Source organism: Penaeus chinensis, chromosome 24 (genome assembly GCF_019202785.1).
Source record: "Penaeus chinensis breed Huanghai No. 1 chromosome 24, ASM1920278v2, whole genome shotgun sequence".
Taxonomy (NCBI): Eukaryota; Metazoa; Arthropoda; class Malacostraca; order Decapoda; family Penaeidae; genus Penaeus; species Penaeus chinensis.
Window position 1 is genome coordinate 7,165,782 of NC_061842.1, and position 20,000 is coordinate 7,185,781.

At 34.9% G+C, this 20,000-nt stretch overlaps 1 protein-coding gene across 6 annotated transcripts in view; it reads right to left on the reverse strand.

Moving 5' to 3' along the window:
* LOC125037805 (dedicator of cytokinesis protein 3-like) overlaps positions 1 to 20,000 on the reverse strand; it is a 52,681-nt gene that overhangs the window by 3,011 nt on the left and 29,670 nt on the right. For 3 of the 6 annotated variants that reach the window (XM_047631029.1, XM_047631025.1, XM_047631030.1), the window contains 18 exons: positions 17,096 to 17,374; positions 16,571 to 16,730; positions 16,075 to 16,223; positions 15,516 to 15,601; positions 14,434 to 14,596; positions 13,909 to 14,151; positions 12,882 to 13,076; positions 12,556 to 12,705; positions 9,943 to 10,101; positions 9,357 to 9,539; positions 8,516 to 8,680; positions 7,114 to 7,197; positions 6,696 to 6,856; positions 5,119 to 5,290; positions 4,851 to 4,990; positions 4,532 to 4,677; positions 3,167 to 3,264; positions 1 to 2,825 (listed from right to left, as the gene is read on the reverse strand). The exon at positions 1 to 2,825 is cut by the window's left edge and continues 3,011 nt beyond it. In XM_047631029.1, coding sequence (XP_047486985.1) covers positions 2,463 to 2,825; positions 3,167 to 3,264; positions 4,532 to 4,677; positions 4,851 to 4,990; positions 5,119 to 5,290; positions 6,696 to 6,856; positions 7,114 to 7,197; positions 8,516 to 8,680; positions 9,357 to 9,539; positions 9,943 to 10,101; positions 12,556 to 12,705; positions 12,882 to 13,076; positions 13,909 to 14,151; positions 14,434 to 14,596; positions 15,516 to 15,601; positions 16,075 to 16,223; positions 16,571 to 16,730; positions 17,096 to 17,374 — 3,096 coding nt within the window. In that variant the 3' untranslated portion in view covers positions 1 to 2,462. The remainder of the gene's footprint in view (positions 2,826 to 3,166; positions 3,265 to 4,531; positions 4,678 to 4,850; positions 4,991 to 5,118; positions 5,291 to 6,695; positions 6,857 to 7,113; positions 7,198 to 8,515; positions 8,681 to 9,356; positions 9,540 to 9,942; positions 10,102 to 12,555; positions 12,706 to 12,881; positions 13,077 to 13,908; positions 14,152 to 14,433; positions 14,597 to 15,515; positions 15,602 to 16,074; positions 16,224 to 16,570; positions 16,731 to 17,095; positions 17,375 to 20,000) is intronic. The other 3 variants (XM_047631026.1, XM_047631027.1, XM_047631028.1) reach the window with 3 other exon arrangements.

The window sequence follows — 20,000 nt, forward strand, 5'->3', positions numbered from 1 at the left end:
ATACAGATATTAATACTACTCTATAAAATAATATAGTATACAGTGCATACTCATATATCATCACATGCAGTTCATAACATAAAAGTTAGATAACTATACATTTTGATCTATTATACAAATGAAAATGCTTTCCTAAAGACAATCTCTAAAGGCAAGATGGAGCACCTTTTATTTTTCCTCTATATACAAAATACTGTAAGGTCTACACCATGAGTACATCGTTTTTGTATTGACAACCTGTACTACTGCAGCAAACTATTGACCATATAAGATATATCTCATGGCTACCGGCAGACACTCAACACCAAGTATGGCACCAGCTATTTGAAAGCAGTGGCCACAATCTCTTGTGTATAAAGAAAAAACAAACTTAACTTGAAACCAGATTCAGTTCACCTTTATCAGATCATTGTTGTCAGCTTAGAGAAACCCTAATAAAAAAATGCTTTATGAATGATCTATCTTTAAAATTATTTATAAATAAATCAATGAAACAAGTATATACAGGTCATACTGAAAACAAAGGGTAAAATAAAAATAAAAATAAAGATTTTTAAAACGACAAAAAAAAAAAAAAAAAAAAAAGTAACAGTAAACAAATGCATAACTCCATTCACATTTCATTCATAGTATTCAGTATCTGTCATCTCAAAATATCATAGCATTTCTAAGGCTTAACTAAACTAGCCATAATTTCAGCCTAAGTTTGTCTTCGGCAGTGACTAGACGTAAATACAGTTCTTAACAGAATCAGATGGTCTAACATGTATGAATAAATAGCTTCAAGATCTAAGCATCAACTTACAATATCAAAAGCCTCTAATTTTCTATATCACTACTATGTAATATGCAAAAATTAGTCTTCTATTATATATACTTTTATACAGATTCCTTGCAGGTTAAATTTCTATTTCACATATAAAAAAGAGGACAAAGGAAAAAGAACACCTTATCATATACATTCACTCCTTTCTAATCCCGAACAGTATTGAGGATCAGCTAGATGCCATTATATTGGTAGAGTAAATAGTCACACTAAAGCTAACCAAACCAAAGTTAGCTGACATGATATGTAGACCAGACTTGCATCAATGAAGTCTAAATGATTATTAATGATAGTTTCCCCTTCAGATCCATTTTATTGTCTGATTGAAATATTGCTATTTTCAGAGCATGTGCATCAATCACATGTTGGCTCATCTTGATCACTAATTGATATCTGATCAAAAACAATAAAAAATGTAGTCAGAAGAACATCAGTATTACCTGTCATAATGCTAAATTGTACTTTTGATATATTGATTTTTTTTAACTTATGTTATTCTAGTCAGAGACTGATAGTGCAAACTATCTTACCGGACATCTTTTTCCCAGAAAAAAAACCATAAAAATCATCCTGATATGCTTTTTTCACTTTGAATAAAATAAAGACAAAGATTTAAGACACAGCCAGTCTACTAAGCAATACAAGCATCTTGTCCATACAGTTAATAATAGGCCATGATAAGAAAAACAAAATCATTTCAGTTCCTTTCATAACCATATTATCAAAAGATATTCTATAATGAAATATGTAACCATACACATGCTTTACTTTATCCAGTTTCATGAAGTCAACTTGACAAGGTAGGTTATACCTTTTCTCAAGATCAGGTTTTGATTCCTTTTGAGTTATTCCAACATGGTTATTTTTTTCAAATTAGAACATTAGAATGAGTATGGACAAGACTCCATTGAAAACTCAACAGTTGGTCAGATTTCAACTGTGGAGCAAGAATTAGGATGATTGGGTATGATCATATATAAAATGGAAGCAGAGAAGGCAAGATGTTGACCACAGATGAAAAACAGTAAGATTTGCATTCACAAACACTTTCCTGGGGAGAAACAGAAAGTAATCATGTATTGGTATGATTAAAATACAGATGTGTACAATATGTGCATGAGAATGAGAATGTGAAAGATTGAGACTGAATCTGAGACTGTAATTCAGTTACTGAAACACACTGCGATTATGAAAGAGGGAGAGAAAGAGACAGACAGAGGCAAAGACCGACAAAGAGGCTGTATGTCTATTTTTTGTTATGGAAGGAAAAGAAGGTGTTTTCTGTGTCTGTTCTTGAGTGTACTCACATAAATGATAATTATGACATCATACGTTATGGCTATATGATATGATTTTTTTTTACTTAAGTATACATGTCTAAATTATTCTTAGAATTTTTTATGTCACTAGATTTAAGCTTATAATGGAATAATTCATGAAATTTTATATGAACAATAACTTTTTACTATAATTGCACCCAAATATGCATGCCTAAATAAATATGATACCATATCTGGGTTTAAAACAAATTACACAGTTGAAAATAAAACAGAATTATGTGAGTAATTCCAAAGAGAACCATACCAACACATCAAAATGCGAACACCAGCACTTCTAGGGAAAAGCACAAGAAGATTCAGGAAGATGGTGGAGGATATGGCTGAAGTCGAGGTGGCACGGAATAGTTCTCGTGAAGACTGGGATGCGTATTTTCTATATCACCTATGTATATATTAGTTGGTGTGGTAGGTGTTAAGTCATCACCAGAAGTGTTGAGGGTGAAGCTTGAGGGTGGTGACAGTGGAGTGAGTGGGGTAGAAGTTGACTTGGGAGGTATAGGTGGTGGTGGGGGAGTGCGGTGGTTACGCGGTGAGAGCAACGGAGGGGTGCCAGGGGTGGAGGCAGGAAAGCCGTTACTGAGGCCACCGCCGCTACTGCTGCTTCCATCCACACCATCACCCAGGAGCTGATCAGACCCAAACATGGCAGGCGACGAGCACTGTACAAAGTTATGTTGTGGTGGTAAATAACAATGGAGGAGAGAGGAAAATGTGCATACTGTACTTCAGAATACTATGAATGAACTCCATTTCTGTCACAAACTACATGGCCTGCACTCCAGCAATCTCTATGTACAGTTAATCTAAAAAAACACACTGATTCCAAAGAGGCCTCAAGCAGCATTTCTGTGTCACAAATTACATGAAGCTAAAAAAGTATAATTTCTTGTAGCACCATCATACAATGAAAAGAGTTATCAGGAGCTTCCTTCCTACATCAACTACATCACTCAGACAAGCTATTGATCTTGTCCCCCATGTTGAAACTGGCAGCACGTACCTTCTTGCCCATCCTCTTGGGGAGCACTGGAGGAGGAGCGTCTTCCTCTCCCCCAAGGCTAACTGAACGAGTCTGTCTTTCGTTTCCTGGAAAATGATCTACGTAAAGTAACATAAATAGTCTTCTCATTTTACCTTTGAGGCATATTTGTGGAAGTTCCCAAATATGCCAAAAAATCTTTAAAATATTCAGCAAATCTTTATCTTCAATGTAAATCAGTTTTAGTTACAAGTATCTCTTATTTCAATATAGGTTACCAGACAAATTAATATACAAATTCATAATGGAAAAAAAACACAGAGTGGCAATTATGTAATTCAACACTTGCATTTGGTGTAGCCTTTTTACTATCATTGGTTAAGACATTAGTTCTGTAATTGGGGAGAGATTCTACGAGCACTCCTTTTCTCAAACACATCTAGCAGTAGAGAAATTTCACTTGTCCTATTGTATTTTTCCACAATATATTAATGTAAATTTGTTTTGCACAACAATTTTCATGTAGACTTAGATTTGAGTGCTTTATCACTGAATTTACCTCAAATCAGATGGATGAAAGAGAGTGGTCATCCTTGCCATTTCAATGTAATAAGTGAGACCTTGTGACTGACCTCGGAACCAAACAATAAATGGAGAGCAGCAGCTTTTTAATACTATTGATACTGATACTGTTATTATTCTTACTGATATTATGACTATTAGATTGTTATTAAAATCTTGGTAATATTGAAGACAATGAAAAAATACAAAAGACACTTTCCAAAAATCATGGAAAATGATAAACAGATGTGATAGGTAGGACTATGTGTAAAGACAATAAATGAACTTGTATTACAGTAGGCATGGCATGCATTCTTACCATCCATGCCAATTGGGTTAAGATGAGGTGCAGCAATATTATTTCTAAACAACAATACTCCACTCAATTAGTGAACAGCTAATATGGCTTTTGAAGGACAAATTCCTGAAGCAAGTCACTACCTGCCTCCCTAATTATCTGATATGAAATCAAATGAGAATCAGGTTAGCGATTACATAGCTTAATTTGCAGTATTTTCTTGAGAACTGCTAGGAAGATCTTATCAACATATTTTCTTGGGCTGATGGTTGAATCTTTGAATCATATAAAGCACATGATTATTTTCTATGATGTGCATTTTTTCTTTTATATATACTACATAATGGACTTCTTGATCTTGTTTTCAGTCTCGCATACATTTGCTACTGAACAGGTAAATATCTCAACACATCTTGTCAAGTAAGAGACTCCACCAGACATTTATGAAGCAGCAGCTTATCAGAATAAAGCAAGAACTGAATTTGTACAAAAATTTATCTAAGACAAATGCTTACTGAGGCTCATACCTCTTGGTGGGAGAGGGGGAAGAGATTCTTGTGATCCATGAGAATCACTCCATGAAGTGTTGAGTGAGTCATGAGTACCAGAGATTCTAGCTGAATGAGGGCTTGGTGGACGAGAGTGGCGAGACCGTCTGTTTTCATCAGAACTGCTAAAAAAAAATATTACTGAAAGTTAACTGTAGCATAGAAAAAACAAATAGTAAAGGTTAATTTTGACTAATATATAAATCTGCAACTGTCATATAAAATTGGGTTCAGCAGCCAACAAATGATTTAAAGTTTGTATTACTTCTTCATCTTTTCCTTTTTTTTTTAGACTAACCTCATTTTCTGAGAAGGTACAATCATGTAATCATTGTTGAGGGACTTGGAGAGAGACTTTGGGGATGAGCCTCTGCTATCCGTAATAAAGGCAGATCGGGGCCGTGAGTCGCGCATACTGGCAACTCCCTCGTCCCATTCCTGATAAAAGTTAAACCAATGGTTTAAAAGTCAAGATGGATTGAAGAGAGAAAGGAGTACGGGACTGAGGTATATTTAGATTATATGATGCACTATTCAGAACTCCACAACAAAGAGCATTATGTTACCTGAGGCTTGGCATACAACTCATCATCATGAGAAGCTGAGTGGAAATGAGCATACAGTGAGGATGCCTGCGATGATCTCTGTGAGGAGTGGCCGGATGTAGAGGAAGAACTTACACTAACAGCACACTTATCAGATGGCAGTGGTGGCAAAGGGGAGCTGAAACGAGAAACTCTAAATCAGGAATGTAGAAGAAAATTTTCTCATCATTTATTTATCAATGAATTCACTTCTAACCATTCTCATCCCCTGACAGCGGTACCCACATGGTCTTCAAAATCATGGGGAACTACCTTTTTTTTCTATTCACATTGCAATTATTCATATGACTACATGCCAATATATAAAACTTGTTGCAGAAATAAGTCACAATCAGCATCTTACATGGCTTCCACTAACCAATGTCTTCTAAAGTAATGACTCCTCGCCTGAGTTTCGAGGGGTGGGTACAAGGTGCACCTAATATCAATCATGTCCACCCTTCATACCACCATTTTGTGCACTTGTTGGATATAAAAACAATAGCATCTATCTCTTTAACCCATGTCCGCTGGGCCACACCCATAGCCATTATAACAAACCAACTCAACATGCCAGGTACTGCTATAACCATTGCGACACACTAGAGCCCACAGAGCAGAAAGTTCCATTACATGTAGCAGACTCCCAGGCTAAATGGCAGGACGGTTGCCAGAAATCTTCAGTCAGTGACACCAAGAGATTTCTGATACCATGATTAAAGGGTTAAAATGCAAAGAGAGTAGACTGTATGATGTGGAAGAAAAATCTAGTCTTTCACTGTCAGCTTTTTCATGACTCATTACTCAGCAGAACTTTTCAGGGGACTTCACTGCATGGCTATGACAATGCTAATTACTCAAGTAGCCATTTACTATGCAGATAAGCCTACATGGAAATTACTTTTATCATTTGTCTTGTTAAGGGCCCCTACATGTTTTGAGGCTTCTTTTGTAACCTATGCATATGGTTATCTATAATATGATATTGTTCATTGTCATATGTGTATAGTATACCTCACTGTATCTAGATTCGAGGCAGCATTTTAGAAACCACACCTAACATAGAGCAAGACATTTGACTGAATGAAACTTAGTTTGCTGTCTACAAAGAAGTGATAATGGGTAGTGTCTATGGAAGTTTCTTTTGTTTTCTTTTTGGCCTGGTGCACCGTTCACTGTGGCTGATGAATGATGCTCTAATCAGTCCGCTGATAAAAAATCACAATTCCAATCCTTCAGGTGTCTTACTTTGAGAGAGATTTCAATCCACATATAAAAGTAGGCCATATCTTTAGGTGTGGCTGAGATTGCCAAATGCCATATACACATGCATCTGCTTCAAATACTGGAGTGATAATCAGTCATGAATGAAAATGGCTCAGTAATCCATATGATAATACAGAGTCACTACCTCAGATATTTTCCATTACTTATGCACTGAAGGACAGAAAACACTGAAAATTATTAAAATGTTTTTTCTCTCCAGTGTCAGAATTATATCTAGGCCTACTCTGAGAATGTTGTCTACAAAAATATGATTAAAATATTGCCATTCATACTTGATAATTGATCCCATTCTCCTGAACTCTGTAGCAGGGTCAGAGTCTGCCCTCCTGTGGGTTGGAGGCGGTGGGGGAGTTGACTGGAGAGAAGAAGTCGATCGCTGGGACTGGGGGGTTGAGCACATCTTCCGTACTTTTGCTCGTAAACCTTCAAAAACCTGCAAAAAGTATATTTCAGTGATTTACATCCATGAATATAATACAGAATTGTTTTTTGTTTCTTTATGTACCTTAAAACTTTGGCAAATAACAACACAGTATAGTGAAATAAGTACATCAACTTTACTATTAAGTTTTAACATTTGGCTTAATAATGAATAACATCCTATTGCTACAGAAACCTTCAAAATACTGTCAAATACACCTCTAAAATGATCAATACAAATCTATATGAACAATATGTTTGATACATTACCTCTACTAATCTTCTATGAAGAGGCTGATTAGCTGGCGGTGCAATCTTGCCATGGAGCTCTAGTGCTCCCTCTAAGATCATAGTCTGTAAGAATACTTTGTATTAGATAATTTGTTTTGACAGGAACAAGAATATTTACATAATTTTCACAGACATAAACAAGTATGCAAGAGGAGGCTACAGTAATTTCTAAGGTACTATTCAACCTTCTACTGTATATTCCATAATTTTTGGATTACGATAAATTACATTCAAATTATAGAACTACAGTGATATCAGTTCAAACTTATTATGTTGAATATATACATATATACTACACTCATATAAATAGATGAGTGTGTGAGTGAGTGTGAGTGTGAGAGTGAGAGTGAGAGTGAGAGTGAGAGTGAGAGTGAGAGTGAGAGTGAGAGTGAGAGTGAGAGTGAGAGTGAGAGTGAGAGTGAGAGTGAGAGTGAGAATGAGAATGAGAATGAGAATGAGAATGAGAATGAGAATGAGAATGAGAATGAGAATGAGAATGAGAGTGAGAGTGAGAGTGAGAATGAGAATGAGAATGAGAATGAGAATGAGAGTGAGAGTGAGAGTGAGAGTGAGAGTGAGAGTGAGAATGAGAATGAGAATGAGAATGAGAATGAGAATGAGAGTGAGAGTGAGAGTGAGAGTGAGAGTGAAAGAGTAAGAGTGAGAGTGAGAGTGAGAGTGAGAGTGAGAGTGAGAGTGAGAGTGAGAGTGAGAGTGAGAGTGAAAGAGTAAGAGTAAGAGTAAGAGTAAGAGTAAGAGTAAGAGTGTGAGAGTGAGTGTGAGGATAAATGTCAGAAAAATTTAGAGAAAATGAGAGACAGACATAAAGACAGAAAGCAAATGACAGAGACAAACACAGACAGACAGAGAGAGAGAGACAGTGATAGAAGAAGTGAGGAAGTAAGAAAGGGAGGGAGGGAGGGAGGGAGGGAGGGAAAAAAAGAGAGGTACTACAGAGGCAGAATGTCCTATATTGAATACCAGTATTTTAAACCCCCCTTTATTTGCTTTTACTGGATTAATTCCTCTTCACACAATAGTACATAGTATGCCATTCTCCTATAGACAATCGGTGAGAGGTTGCTATTTGGTGCTAGCATTTAGGAAGGTCCTCTCACTGAGCGATAACACTACTAATCAATAATAATAATAATATTAATAATAATGATAATAAAAAAATAATAATAACAATAATAATAATAATAATAATAATAATAATAATAATAATAACAATTACAATAACAATAATAATAATAATAATAATAATAATAATAATAATAATAATAACAATAACAATAATAACAACAGCAATAATACCAATAACAAAATAATAATAGTAATAATCATAACAACAATAACCATCATCGTGAACTTCTCTCACCTGATCGGATATGAGGACCTTGAGTCTATTAACATGATCTGCGTACTCAGGATACACAACCAGGTAGTCGGGCCCAAAGAAGGCATCCTGGTACTTTGCAATCCCTCCATTAACAGCTGCATCAATGGTGCCTTGAAGCCTCATTGTGAAGGGCTGAATGTTATCCTATGTGGGAAAAATTGTTTGCCGTGATAGTTGACCTTACTAAAAGACGTGGGAAGAATCTGGGAGAATTTCGACAGAGGCTTCAGATTCTAGTTGCATTAAGATCATATATACAGTCACATAAGGGAACGACTGCTGGAATTTCTCAAATTGTAAATTGTATTCCAGATCAGGAGTATGATATATGTGGACATCATAAATCTCAATATGAAATAACTTGAATGAGAAGCTTAAGCAGCTAGATAGAAATACCATATGTTACAACACTGAGTATATCTAAATAAAACTAATTGTGCATTAAATACTAGATCACAAATCACTATTATGGGAATATGATATCTAAATACATACTTATGCATACTAAGGAAGTTATAAATATGAGATACCAAATATGCTGCCTACAAAAAATGAGATTAGTATTTAAGGCTATAAATCACGTGATTAAAAATCTGTGCAAAATTTAACAGAAATTACACTACACATAGTATGAAGCCAGTACCTACTACAATGTAAAGTGTTAGTGATAAACCTCTTGAACTTGTTATAAAGTCATAATTACAGCAATAAACATATTTACAATACTAAAACAGCAGCAGAGGGATGATCTTAATGGAGAATACTTCCACCTTATCAATGAACAACGACTGAGGTAACTGTGATTCCTTTCAATACATACCTGAGGGTTGGCACGATAGTGCTGCATAACTTGGCGAATCTGCTTGTTATTGCGTTCCACAGTTTCACAAGCATACTGAGGTGGACACAACTGTTCTATCCTTTGTTCAACTACTTCAAACCACTTGAGGATACCAGGCAGCTCACATTCAGTTGTGTATGTAGTTCTCTCAATCCATAAGTTCTGTTATTTATTTGTAAAGATTAGTAAAAGTGGAGACTGTTCCCCCAAGAATTATACTAAAACTATATTTACTGGCAAATAACACTAAACCTTTTATAAATCATTACCACTTTAATTAAAATTTTGAGCTTGTGCATCAAAATATAAAAATGTGAAAATAATTTTTCTCATTACAACCCAAGCCCTTAACCCATATCTGTCATAACAAACCAACTCATCATGTCGGGTACAGCTATAGGTATCATGATGTACTAAAGCAAGTCAAGCGGAAAGTTCCACTACATGTAGCAGACTCTCGAGCCAAACGGCAGGATGGTTGGGAGAAATCAGCTGAGTCAGTGATGCCCAGAGATTTCTGATACCATCATTGACGGGTTAAACTTGAAAAATTCATTCTTCTTACCTTGAACTCATTCTCTTTATCTGCCGGTCCACGGTACGTAGGCCGGTCATACACAAAGTGCCGGACATGGTTCACAGTGTAATATTTGAGAATTCTTTCATCAACTTCAATGCCCTCAAACTTAGGATTTGGCTCTGGGACTGCCTTCACAGCACAGATCTGTAAGGATCAATTCAACACTGCAGTTTTGGAAACAGTGACTATGACTGTGACTATGTCTGAGTCTGAGTCTAAGTCTGAGTCTATATATGTGATCTGCTTCTGCCTGTCTGTGTCTGTGTCTATGACCATGTATATGAGTTAGCATAAGCATGCAGATGCATATGCATATGCATATGTAACTGTATATCCTTATGGATATGTATATGTGTATGCATTCATTCAGTCTTTCATTCATTCATTCATTCATTCACTCATTTATTCATTCATACATACATATATACATACATGTGGCATGTCTGTAATTAAATGAATCACTTGAATGCATGTTATCACTTTATGTATTATTCAAAGATTATAACAATCTCTTCAACAGGAACAAAAATACCCAATTGTAATTGGCATCATCATTCTGCTGAAGAGCAATTTTCTAAAGCTGGTTGAAGAAATTTTTAAAGGCATTTGAAACATCACAAAAAAAGGCCCGAGAGGATTATTTTGAACATTCACAATTTCCAAATTGGGTTGCAAGAAACACTCCTTAGGAAAAAAGAAGAAATAACAATACATAATTCAAGTAAAACAACAGCTCTGACTTTACTGTGATTACTACCAAGCAAAAAAATGGCATGATATTCATAAGAGAATTGCTACGTGAAATATCGGACTTTGGAAACATTTCAAAATTATGGAAAGCAAAGAACAGCACTGATGATAAATGAAAAAATATTCTAAATGTGTATTTTACATTTTTTTTAACATTTTTCTTTAATACAGGAAAAATAGCAAATGAATACACTTCATTTCAACTAATACTATATGTTATAAACTGATGGAAATTTTTGTTCTTACATTAATCTCATCTACATTTTACAGGATGGAGTAGTCTGAAAACGAAAAAACAGAAAGAAAAGAAAAGAAAAGAAAGCAGTCAAAATCCTTAAAAGTTTATTGACCTTAAACCATTGATGCTGGCAAGGCATGTATGTGCATGCTGTGTACACTGTGATTTTAGCTTATTTATTTTGTCTCTTCAAAGACAGATCCACAACAAGTCCTACCTATCTTGCCTGTTTACGCTTCTCCTTGATAATCATTACGATTCTCTTTTTACTCATTTTTTGCTATTAGTATAGTTAATAACATTACAGTAATCTAAATGTCAATATTAATAATAACAGTATTGATATTAAAAGCATTAGAAAAAAGAATCAGTTGAAGTCACATAGGCCTACTAATTGACTACAGTGGACAAACAGTGCACACACTCAGCAGCAATCGGTAAAATATAAGAAGCATAGACATATAATTTTGATTCACAGTTTGACTGGTTCTACTGCAATCTCACATCTTAGGGAGGCTTAAAGTTGTTTTTCTTCAAAACTGCTGAACTATACAGTGATAAAGATATTCTATCCAAAACTGTTTTACTTAGAAATATAAATAACTGCTGATATTATCAGTAATTTTAACCCGTGCAAGCTCTAGGTAATGCATATTGACTACTCTTACCAAATTTTTGCTTGATTTAAACAAATTCAAATGTTATAAACATGATATCATTAAAAGTACTATAATTCTGGATCTCCTGTGGGGTACAGTTTGCACAATTATGTGTTTTGGTTGATAAGTAACAGCTTGTTATGTAAAGGTAATAAAGTGACACCTAGCACACTGGGATTAAGGCATGACTGAAAATGAACCCTCATGCTTAGTGATATTTAATCATGTCATGGTAAAAATAACTTCATTCTAGATGATCATCTAGTTATATGAGAGCCTGGGTCCTCAGGAGCCTAGCTATGAACCAAACAACAGCCTATGTGGGAAGCAGTATCTGCTAACACGCCTTAGCCTTGCCAAATCTTGTCTATCATGAATGGGCTAATTCATTTTATAAAATAATACTTTACAGTCTGGCCACCTTGGCACTTCAAACGGCAAAACACTCAAGGATCTTTACTGTGATCTCCCTATATAGCATCATCTTCCAGATTACTTGCTAGTCAAAATGTTCTACAGGAAGTTTCAAAAGACTTAAGAAAGATCACTTCCACAAAACAATGAGTAAAACTCTATGCTATTGGATGCCACTTGGGAAAACAAACTACTGACTGCATTTCTAGTCTAAGTAGCAATGTTACTAGCACATAGAAGGAGTGACTCGTTTGGCCCACTGACTGCAAGGAATAATGCACTAGACAAGAGGTGTCTGAAAGAGCTAGGCTGCAATAGTGCACATTTTACAGGGTCACTTTCAATTTTAGTTACAGACTTTGATGCTTGGCTGGAGCATGGCTGACAAGAGATTATGGCTCCCTTGGATACCATTGGATACTGTAAATGTTTAATAAAATGTGTAAAAAAATAAATCAAGAAACATATCATAAGGAGTTAAAATATTGAGACACAAAAAAAGACATTTTAACATCAGTAATAAAAAGTCAAATTTACCTGGATATACTGTCCATCAGATGAGCGGATAGTATCATCAGGAGGAGTATTGTGGTGGAGCATTTTAGCCTGAGGAAATTCCGTCTGAATCCTCTGGGTGAAGGCCACAATCTGCTCATACTCTAATCCACGATAAATGAACACTTTATTCTGAAAAAGGGAAAATTAAGAATTGACTGCTATCAATTATGCTTCCAATCACTTTTTTCAAACAAACAAGCAGTGTGAAACATTTAACTCCAATAAATATATTTCAAGACTGATGGATACCACAACCAAGTCTTACTCTAGAGCGGAATCAGAGATGCACTATGCACAAAACTTACCCTCACAAAAAGAGGAAGACCCAGGCCGTAAAATCCAACACGGAAATATTCGTTATCATATCTCTTGCCACTAAGTATTTTCTCATAGAATGAAGCTTGACGTTTTAATACCTCACTTAGTCTCTGATAGTCAAACAACCTGGTTTTGTACTGTCCTGCTAATTCTTCAAGAAGGGGAATGCCTTGCTCCCAGCACTGAAAGATATAGACAACATAAATATCCAACTGTTCAGGAAGTATTAACCCCTTGGATCCGGATGACATGACCATCACATCACAACAAAAAAATCTGGCTCAACGGGCAGTTGAGGCAAACCTGCCATCGGGAACATTTTGGCAGAAAGATGGAAAAGATTTGCCATGGCCGCACAAACCTTTTGGGAGGTTTATTTTACTCATTTGGCAATTTTGCATTATTCCCATTGATGTGCAAGTGTGGAACGTAATCTCAGTGAGTGGTGACTGGAAGAGCACCAGCTCCATGAAGGACTCTATTTCCATGCTCAACACTGTATTCTGATGCCCTGACCAGCAATGCAGGTTATATTACAAACAAAATATTACTTACAAATTTATAAACTGACACAACTAACAGTGTTACATCATTTTATTTTTCTTGCACTGAGTTGCAGGCTACCTAGAGAGATGATATGAAGTCTGTGCAAAGAAAAAAAACTATTACCATCTGGATAAAGCAAACCAAATGGTAAATATGGACAATAAAAAATGGCCAAACAGTTAAAATGCTTATGTATGAAAAAAGTAAATAACTTTGCAAATAGGAGGTATAGAGTCTTGTCACTGCACACACGTGTACACAGAGCAGCCACTCATGTATGCCTAATCCCTGGATTTTTGGTGATGTGATTCCTATGATGCAACCGGATCTAGTGGCTTAAATAAAACAAAGCAAAAGTAAAAGCATTATCTGACCTTTCTCAAACAACAACTCTAAAAACATTTTCTTATGTAAGCATATCTTTATTGGGTTATTTCATGATCTCCAGTAAACTGAAGTTCTACATACCTTGCCCTTGTCAAAGTAATCTATGATTTTCATATAAATTAGCTCTTTTCGCTGGGTTTCCGTCTGAGCTTGATATAGGTGATCTGCATGCAGCATCCTCTGTGTCCAAGAGAGCTGATCTGCATGTAGCTGCAGAGTGAAGGCTGCTTCTGTGTAGTTTCCAGCTGGGAGGTGCAGATCATGGAGCTTGTAGATGTATCGAATGTACATTTCTTGTCGATTGATTTCATTCTTATAGAAGTTCTGAAAATATAGGGAAGAAATTAATTAATGTTTTTGCAAAAATTACTGATTATATTTATATTATACAGTATACCTCTCTCACTGACATACACACAATCTTCAAATATTTGTGATGGTGAAAGCAAACCCAAAATTAGGATATAAGCCTTAAAAATATCAATCATTCAGAATTTCTCCTAGGCAGTCTTACTTCAGATCCTATGAATTTATCATTTTGTTTTAAAAATACACCAAGTGCAAAATAATACTGTTGTATCTTACTGACAAATCATAATTACTTACCAACAAGTTAACTGTGCAACTCATTCTCTTGTCACAGTTTTCATCCCCCTGCATCACACTGCGGTAGTCTAACAGCCTTTCTAAGAGCCTTGTAACAGAGTTGATAAAAGCTGTTCCACTCTCTCTCCATACTGGGTCATTTGAACGTACACGCTCCAGAAGTCTGTCAGAAATAGAGAAGGTATGAGAAAAACGTATTCAGATTGGTCATATATCAACTGCATTTAGTGTGCATCTCAAATGTCATGCAATATAATGAAAAGGATCACAAGAAAAATTCAACGCTATACAGAGTAAAACTACACAGAGTAAAAGTTCTCACAGGAATCCACCTGAACATACAGATTTATAGTTTATTAATCTATAATGACTTGAAGACAGACCTGTCTTGGAATACGCTATCACTTATGTCTTGTAAAAATAGTATCTGCAATAACTATTTGGACCTTGGTACAAAAATAATTTATGACAGCCATTATTAATGCTTTCCTTAATGATATTTCAGGGTCAGAGAGGATTTAGGAAATTATGTGATTGATGAACAACGAATCTAAAATGTGCAGTGCTGAGAGACAAAACTAAATAATGTTCTTTTGATACATAGATAAACTGATCTACAGATAAACAAAGAAGTATGCAAATATAGACTGACAAATGTCAACAGGCAAAAGAAAACATGAAAATCATAGATAGATAAAACAAGCAATAAACCAAAGACTTTTAAAAATCTACTGATGAAAGAGTATTCACTAAAATTTAAAAAAATATTGTATGTTAACTTACACAGCACTTAAATGTTCCCTATACGATATTGCATGAAAAAAAAATAATGCTGGCATTATCAAAGTACTTGAAAGGTATTTAGAACATATAACAACCTTTTCTAAATTATTTTCTCTTCACAAGTAAATCATACAACAACTTCTTTATATAAAACACAAAAAAATCAGCTTCTTATGTATTAACTCATTTGAAATATTTATCTTGATTTCAGATGTTTATTTCCAATATCAAATGTATTACATCTTAAATTCAAGTAGCTATCAACTATAATAAAACCTCAAATGCAAAAGTCTACTTACATAGTATTAAACAGCTGACGGTATTCATCATCACCCTTGTTTTCGCTTACCAAAATATCAAGCTTATCTATAAGTTCCGTTTCAACCTGAAAGAAAGAAAAAATTATTAGTAAGTAATATTTAACAAAAATTCGTTATTTGTCCAAAAATAAATAAGCTGTTTGTCTCTAGCCAAGTTACAGATGCTGCACTCTCTATCTTCACATCATATGTTTCTGATGTTGGTCACCATCCAAACATGTCATCCTTTTATCAGAAATTTAACCCATTCATGCTAGGTGACATACAATATTCATCCTCTCTCTTGCCAGCAACACCTGGTATGTCAAGAAGCTCAGTGTACTGGTTTTACTGTTGTAAAATCAAGAATATTTGCTAGGATATAAGAATGGAAAAATGTATGCTCATTGGGGTTTAGATATCAGTTAACATAAAATTTCTGTCTGTGCAAACAAAATTTTCTTTTTCCCAAAAGCAATCCTCAGCCTAATCGTAATGTATAATCACTGAATGGTTGCAAGATTTCAGATGTTAGATAACTAAATTTGTAGATTCTAACCTGTTTGAAATTGCCCTTTGCCTGTTGTTCTGCCTGCATCATGTCAAAGAATATGGGCAGTGTTGCTTTGCGTAGTTCTGGCTCCGGCACTAGTGTCACCTCTAAGAACGGGCCCACCATGCCCGGTATGAAGTGCAGCCGGTGCTCATCTGGGGAAGGATTAAGAGGGGTGAGGCAAGGTATTCTTCCCATAAAAAAAGAAATAAATAAAAAATAAATAAAAAAATAAAAAAAAATAACAAAATAAATAAATTACATGTGTATATATGAAAAAAGTTTAATTGCAATTTCAACAATTTCAAATGAGTTCTTTGGCTTACAATTTTCTGCAACTGAATATATAAAAGATGCAGATGTCAAATCTAATGTAAATATTACTATGACAGATTAAATGCTACAAGGGCTTTTGAAAATCAAGCTCACTCGAAGTCAATGCCATGCTTATTCACAAATGTGAATAAAATAAAGATATTTCCCTTTTTGAAACACTCCTCACCTAAGTTATGCCACATGGAAAGTATCTGGAAGCCCATAAGGACTCTCATGTCATTATATCTTTCTAAAACCTTGTGACGTTTCTGCTGCGAGAAGTGCTCCAGCTGCAGGCAAGGCTGTGTCAAGAATCCAACAGCTAGATTCAGGTAACTACTCCAAACCTGAAAAAAATAATAATGTAGCAAATCTCCTCCATTTCTACTTATCAATACCATCGTAATCATCACCTTCCTTTTTTCAATTAGCCTTTTTCTTTTAGCTTCCAATAATCTTCATTACCATTACTATTATTATTACTTATTATCATAATTATTACTATCAATATCAATGCTATTATTTACCATTGATACTGTTATCATGATCTCATTCTAATTTCATTTTTATTGTTATTGTAATAATTATTAATATTATCATTATCATTTTATCATAATTTGTCAAAATGTATGAAGAACAGAGGACAAAAAGAAAAGAAAAGAAAAGAAAAGGAAAAATTAAATGAAAAAAAGAAAAAAAGAAAAATACCAACCTGGTTGTCAAATCTTCCCGACTTCAAAAACGTTGAAATCAGTGGCTGTGCAATTTCCTGCATGGCTGTCAATATAGTGTGGTTGGTAACCATGCGCATGACAAACCAATCACTTGGAAACACTGCTGCTCTCACAAGGTCTGCCAGCAGCACAATGGTCGAGTATAGAAGGTGGCGCAGATGATGGGTTCCAGAGATCAAGTGTTCCTCCCACAGCTTGGTGTAGTGTATCTCGGACATAAGCTGCAGAATGCCCATTAAGCATGCTACTAAGGTTCCCTGTAGACACAAAATAAGTCTGATTATTATTTCTGAACATTTTAGATCGTCATCTTGAGTTGATCAAATCAAGTTGTACTTCAAAAGGATATATTCTAGATTTAATGTTCATTTTGCACAAGTAACCTCTATCTTCCAACAAATTTTTCACCATTATTTGCTTGGTACATTAGAACTATAGTTTTATATTTCTTTTTTGTTTTTTTTTAATAGGACAGTAAACTTCCTTACTGCATCATTCTGCAGCAAGACATCCTTATACATTCTCAAAAAAGAAACACATACCAAAGAGTTAAACATAATCTTTAAACAGGAAATGGCCTGTTACTTTCAGTCACAGCTTTTCCCCAAAGCATGGGTTAAATGGTTGTGCAGTAAAGAGAAGTGAGAGGGGGATTTCAAGATGCTGGATGTGTTTAGAAAACATAACCAGTAATAAGAAACAAAAGCTAATTACCATTCCATTTACCCACCCATACATGTGGATGATGTTCACAATGCTTTGATCTGTCCTAAATGGAAATATCACTGCCTAGCTTCAGGTCCTGTGTTCTCTACCAATCAAATTATCTATTCTATTCTTGCATGATTACTTGCAAATGTCATCTTTCTGATACAATAATTGACAAGCTAAAAACACTTACTCCTTTCCTGTCTTTTATCCTCTATGGGTTACCCTTCTGCTGCCTCCGTGTATATATAATTTCATCAACCAAAAGTGTGATAACCAGCATACATGTTATATTAACCTGATGCAGCTGGGAATGGGATGTACATACATGCCATGCCCACTGTGAGTTTAGTTTATCAGTTGTCTTTACAAATATTTAGTCACCAAGGAGTGTCTTACCAATATTACCTATATAACCTGTTTTCCCTTTTCCTTGCTTTCTTAAAATATATCAATTTATTGTTTACAGTTATTAGTAAGGTTAATAAAATTAAGACAATTATAATGTCTATAAAATAGTAACAGCATCAATATTAAGAGTATTAGTAAAAAAATCACAAAAACAAGGAAAAGTTAAATCAGGCGAAATCACACGGTCTACTAAATGACTCCTCGGAGGCAAAGCACTTGTCGAGCCATCAATGATGAGACATTTCACAAAACAAAAAACTCCCGTGAAAATTCCCTTTTCCTGGTAACATTGGATTAAGGATTACTAAAATAAAAAAAAATTATGATCAGTTAAAAAATATTCATAAACTTTATTAGAGAATGCAATAACTGAACATGTAGAAAAGTTTAAAATATAATAAAATTTCACTGTCATAACTTCACAACTATAATGCCTTTATCTTAAAACAAAGTGCATGTTACCATTCAATACACTTTATAGATTACAATAATAAACTTGTTCCTGCACTCTTCTCCTAAGACTACTGGCAATACTGTAAACATCATAATAATTTCTTCATACTGTGCTTCTCCAATCAATCCAATTCAGGAGCTTTTCTAATCTCTTCATGACAAATGGACGCTATTCTGACCATGAAGCAATGAGCCTATATGCTGAATGCAAATGTCTATCCCATGGCAATAAAGTGTGCTATTTGGCATTATCTTGCTTGGCCCTCTCTTTGATCACTGAAAAGAAACAGCCTAACACAATAGGCAGCCAATTACACATGGAACCTGCTGCACCACTCAGTTTGATTGAGGGGATGTCTTGCACAGATGGGCAAAATATAATCTGAGTTAAGACTGGATAGGAATATCTGTACACAAGAAGTATTACCAACAAGAATATTAGGGCCTGCAACTATTTGTAAGTACTGTCTCTGACCACTTGCTTACTGCTCATTAGCTTATCATGGTTCTGAGCAAAGAAGGGGACCATCCTTTTGAACAGTTTAAACAATCCCTATCTACACTGTGTACCAAAAATTACATGTGATCAACATCAGAAATCTAATTGTACCGTTGGAAAAACAATAAAATTGTGACATATCACAAAAAGATGTTTTAATATAATCCTCTTATTTCAGTTATCTAAATGCACAGACAGGGGAAAAAATCATAAATTTTTCATAAATTGGGCTCACTGAATCAAGAATGACAAAAACACCTATTGTCAACACGACTCATTCTAGCCCAAGCACACTGAAATTGTTTGAGGATGAAGGGCTGGACCTGCTACATTTTTGGAGTACCCTCTTGTCTTTTTTTCCCAAAGTTACTTGCACATCAAGTAAGTCAAAATGCTCCTTCTGTTTTAGTCAGAAAAAATCTGAAGAATATTTAATAGTATACTAAAAGGTATACTTTGCTGATTATGATATGCTGACAGATCAAATAAATAATTTGAAAATATATATTGAAAAAAGGCCTATCTACAACATTTTAAATAAATGGTCATCGATCCTCTATTTTCCCGAGATAAAGACTCCCCACGCCTTCATCCTCATCAAACTAAGAACGGGCCCACCATTATTTACAAAAAATTATATAACACTAAATCATTCAGTTTTGGACAAATCTATAATGAGACCCATTTAGCCTCTTGTAATGATTTCAATAGTTAATGTCAATTATAAAACCCTTCATTTTCACTAAATTAAGAGAACATATTATACAATTTGAAAGTGTGCAGTTGAAGTTTGGATTACTTCATTATTAGGG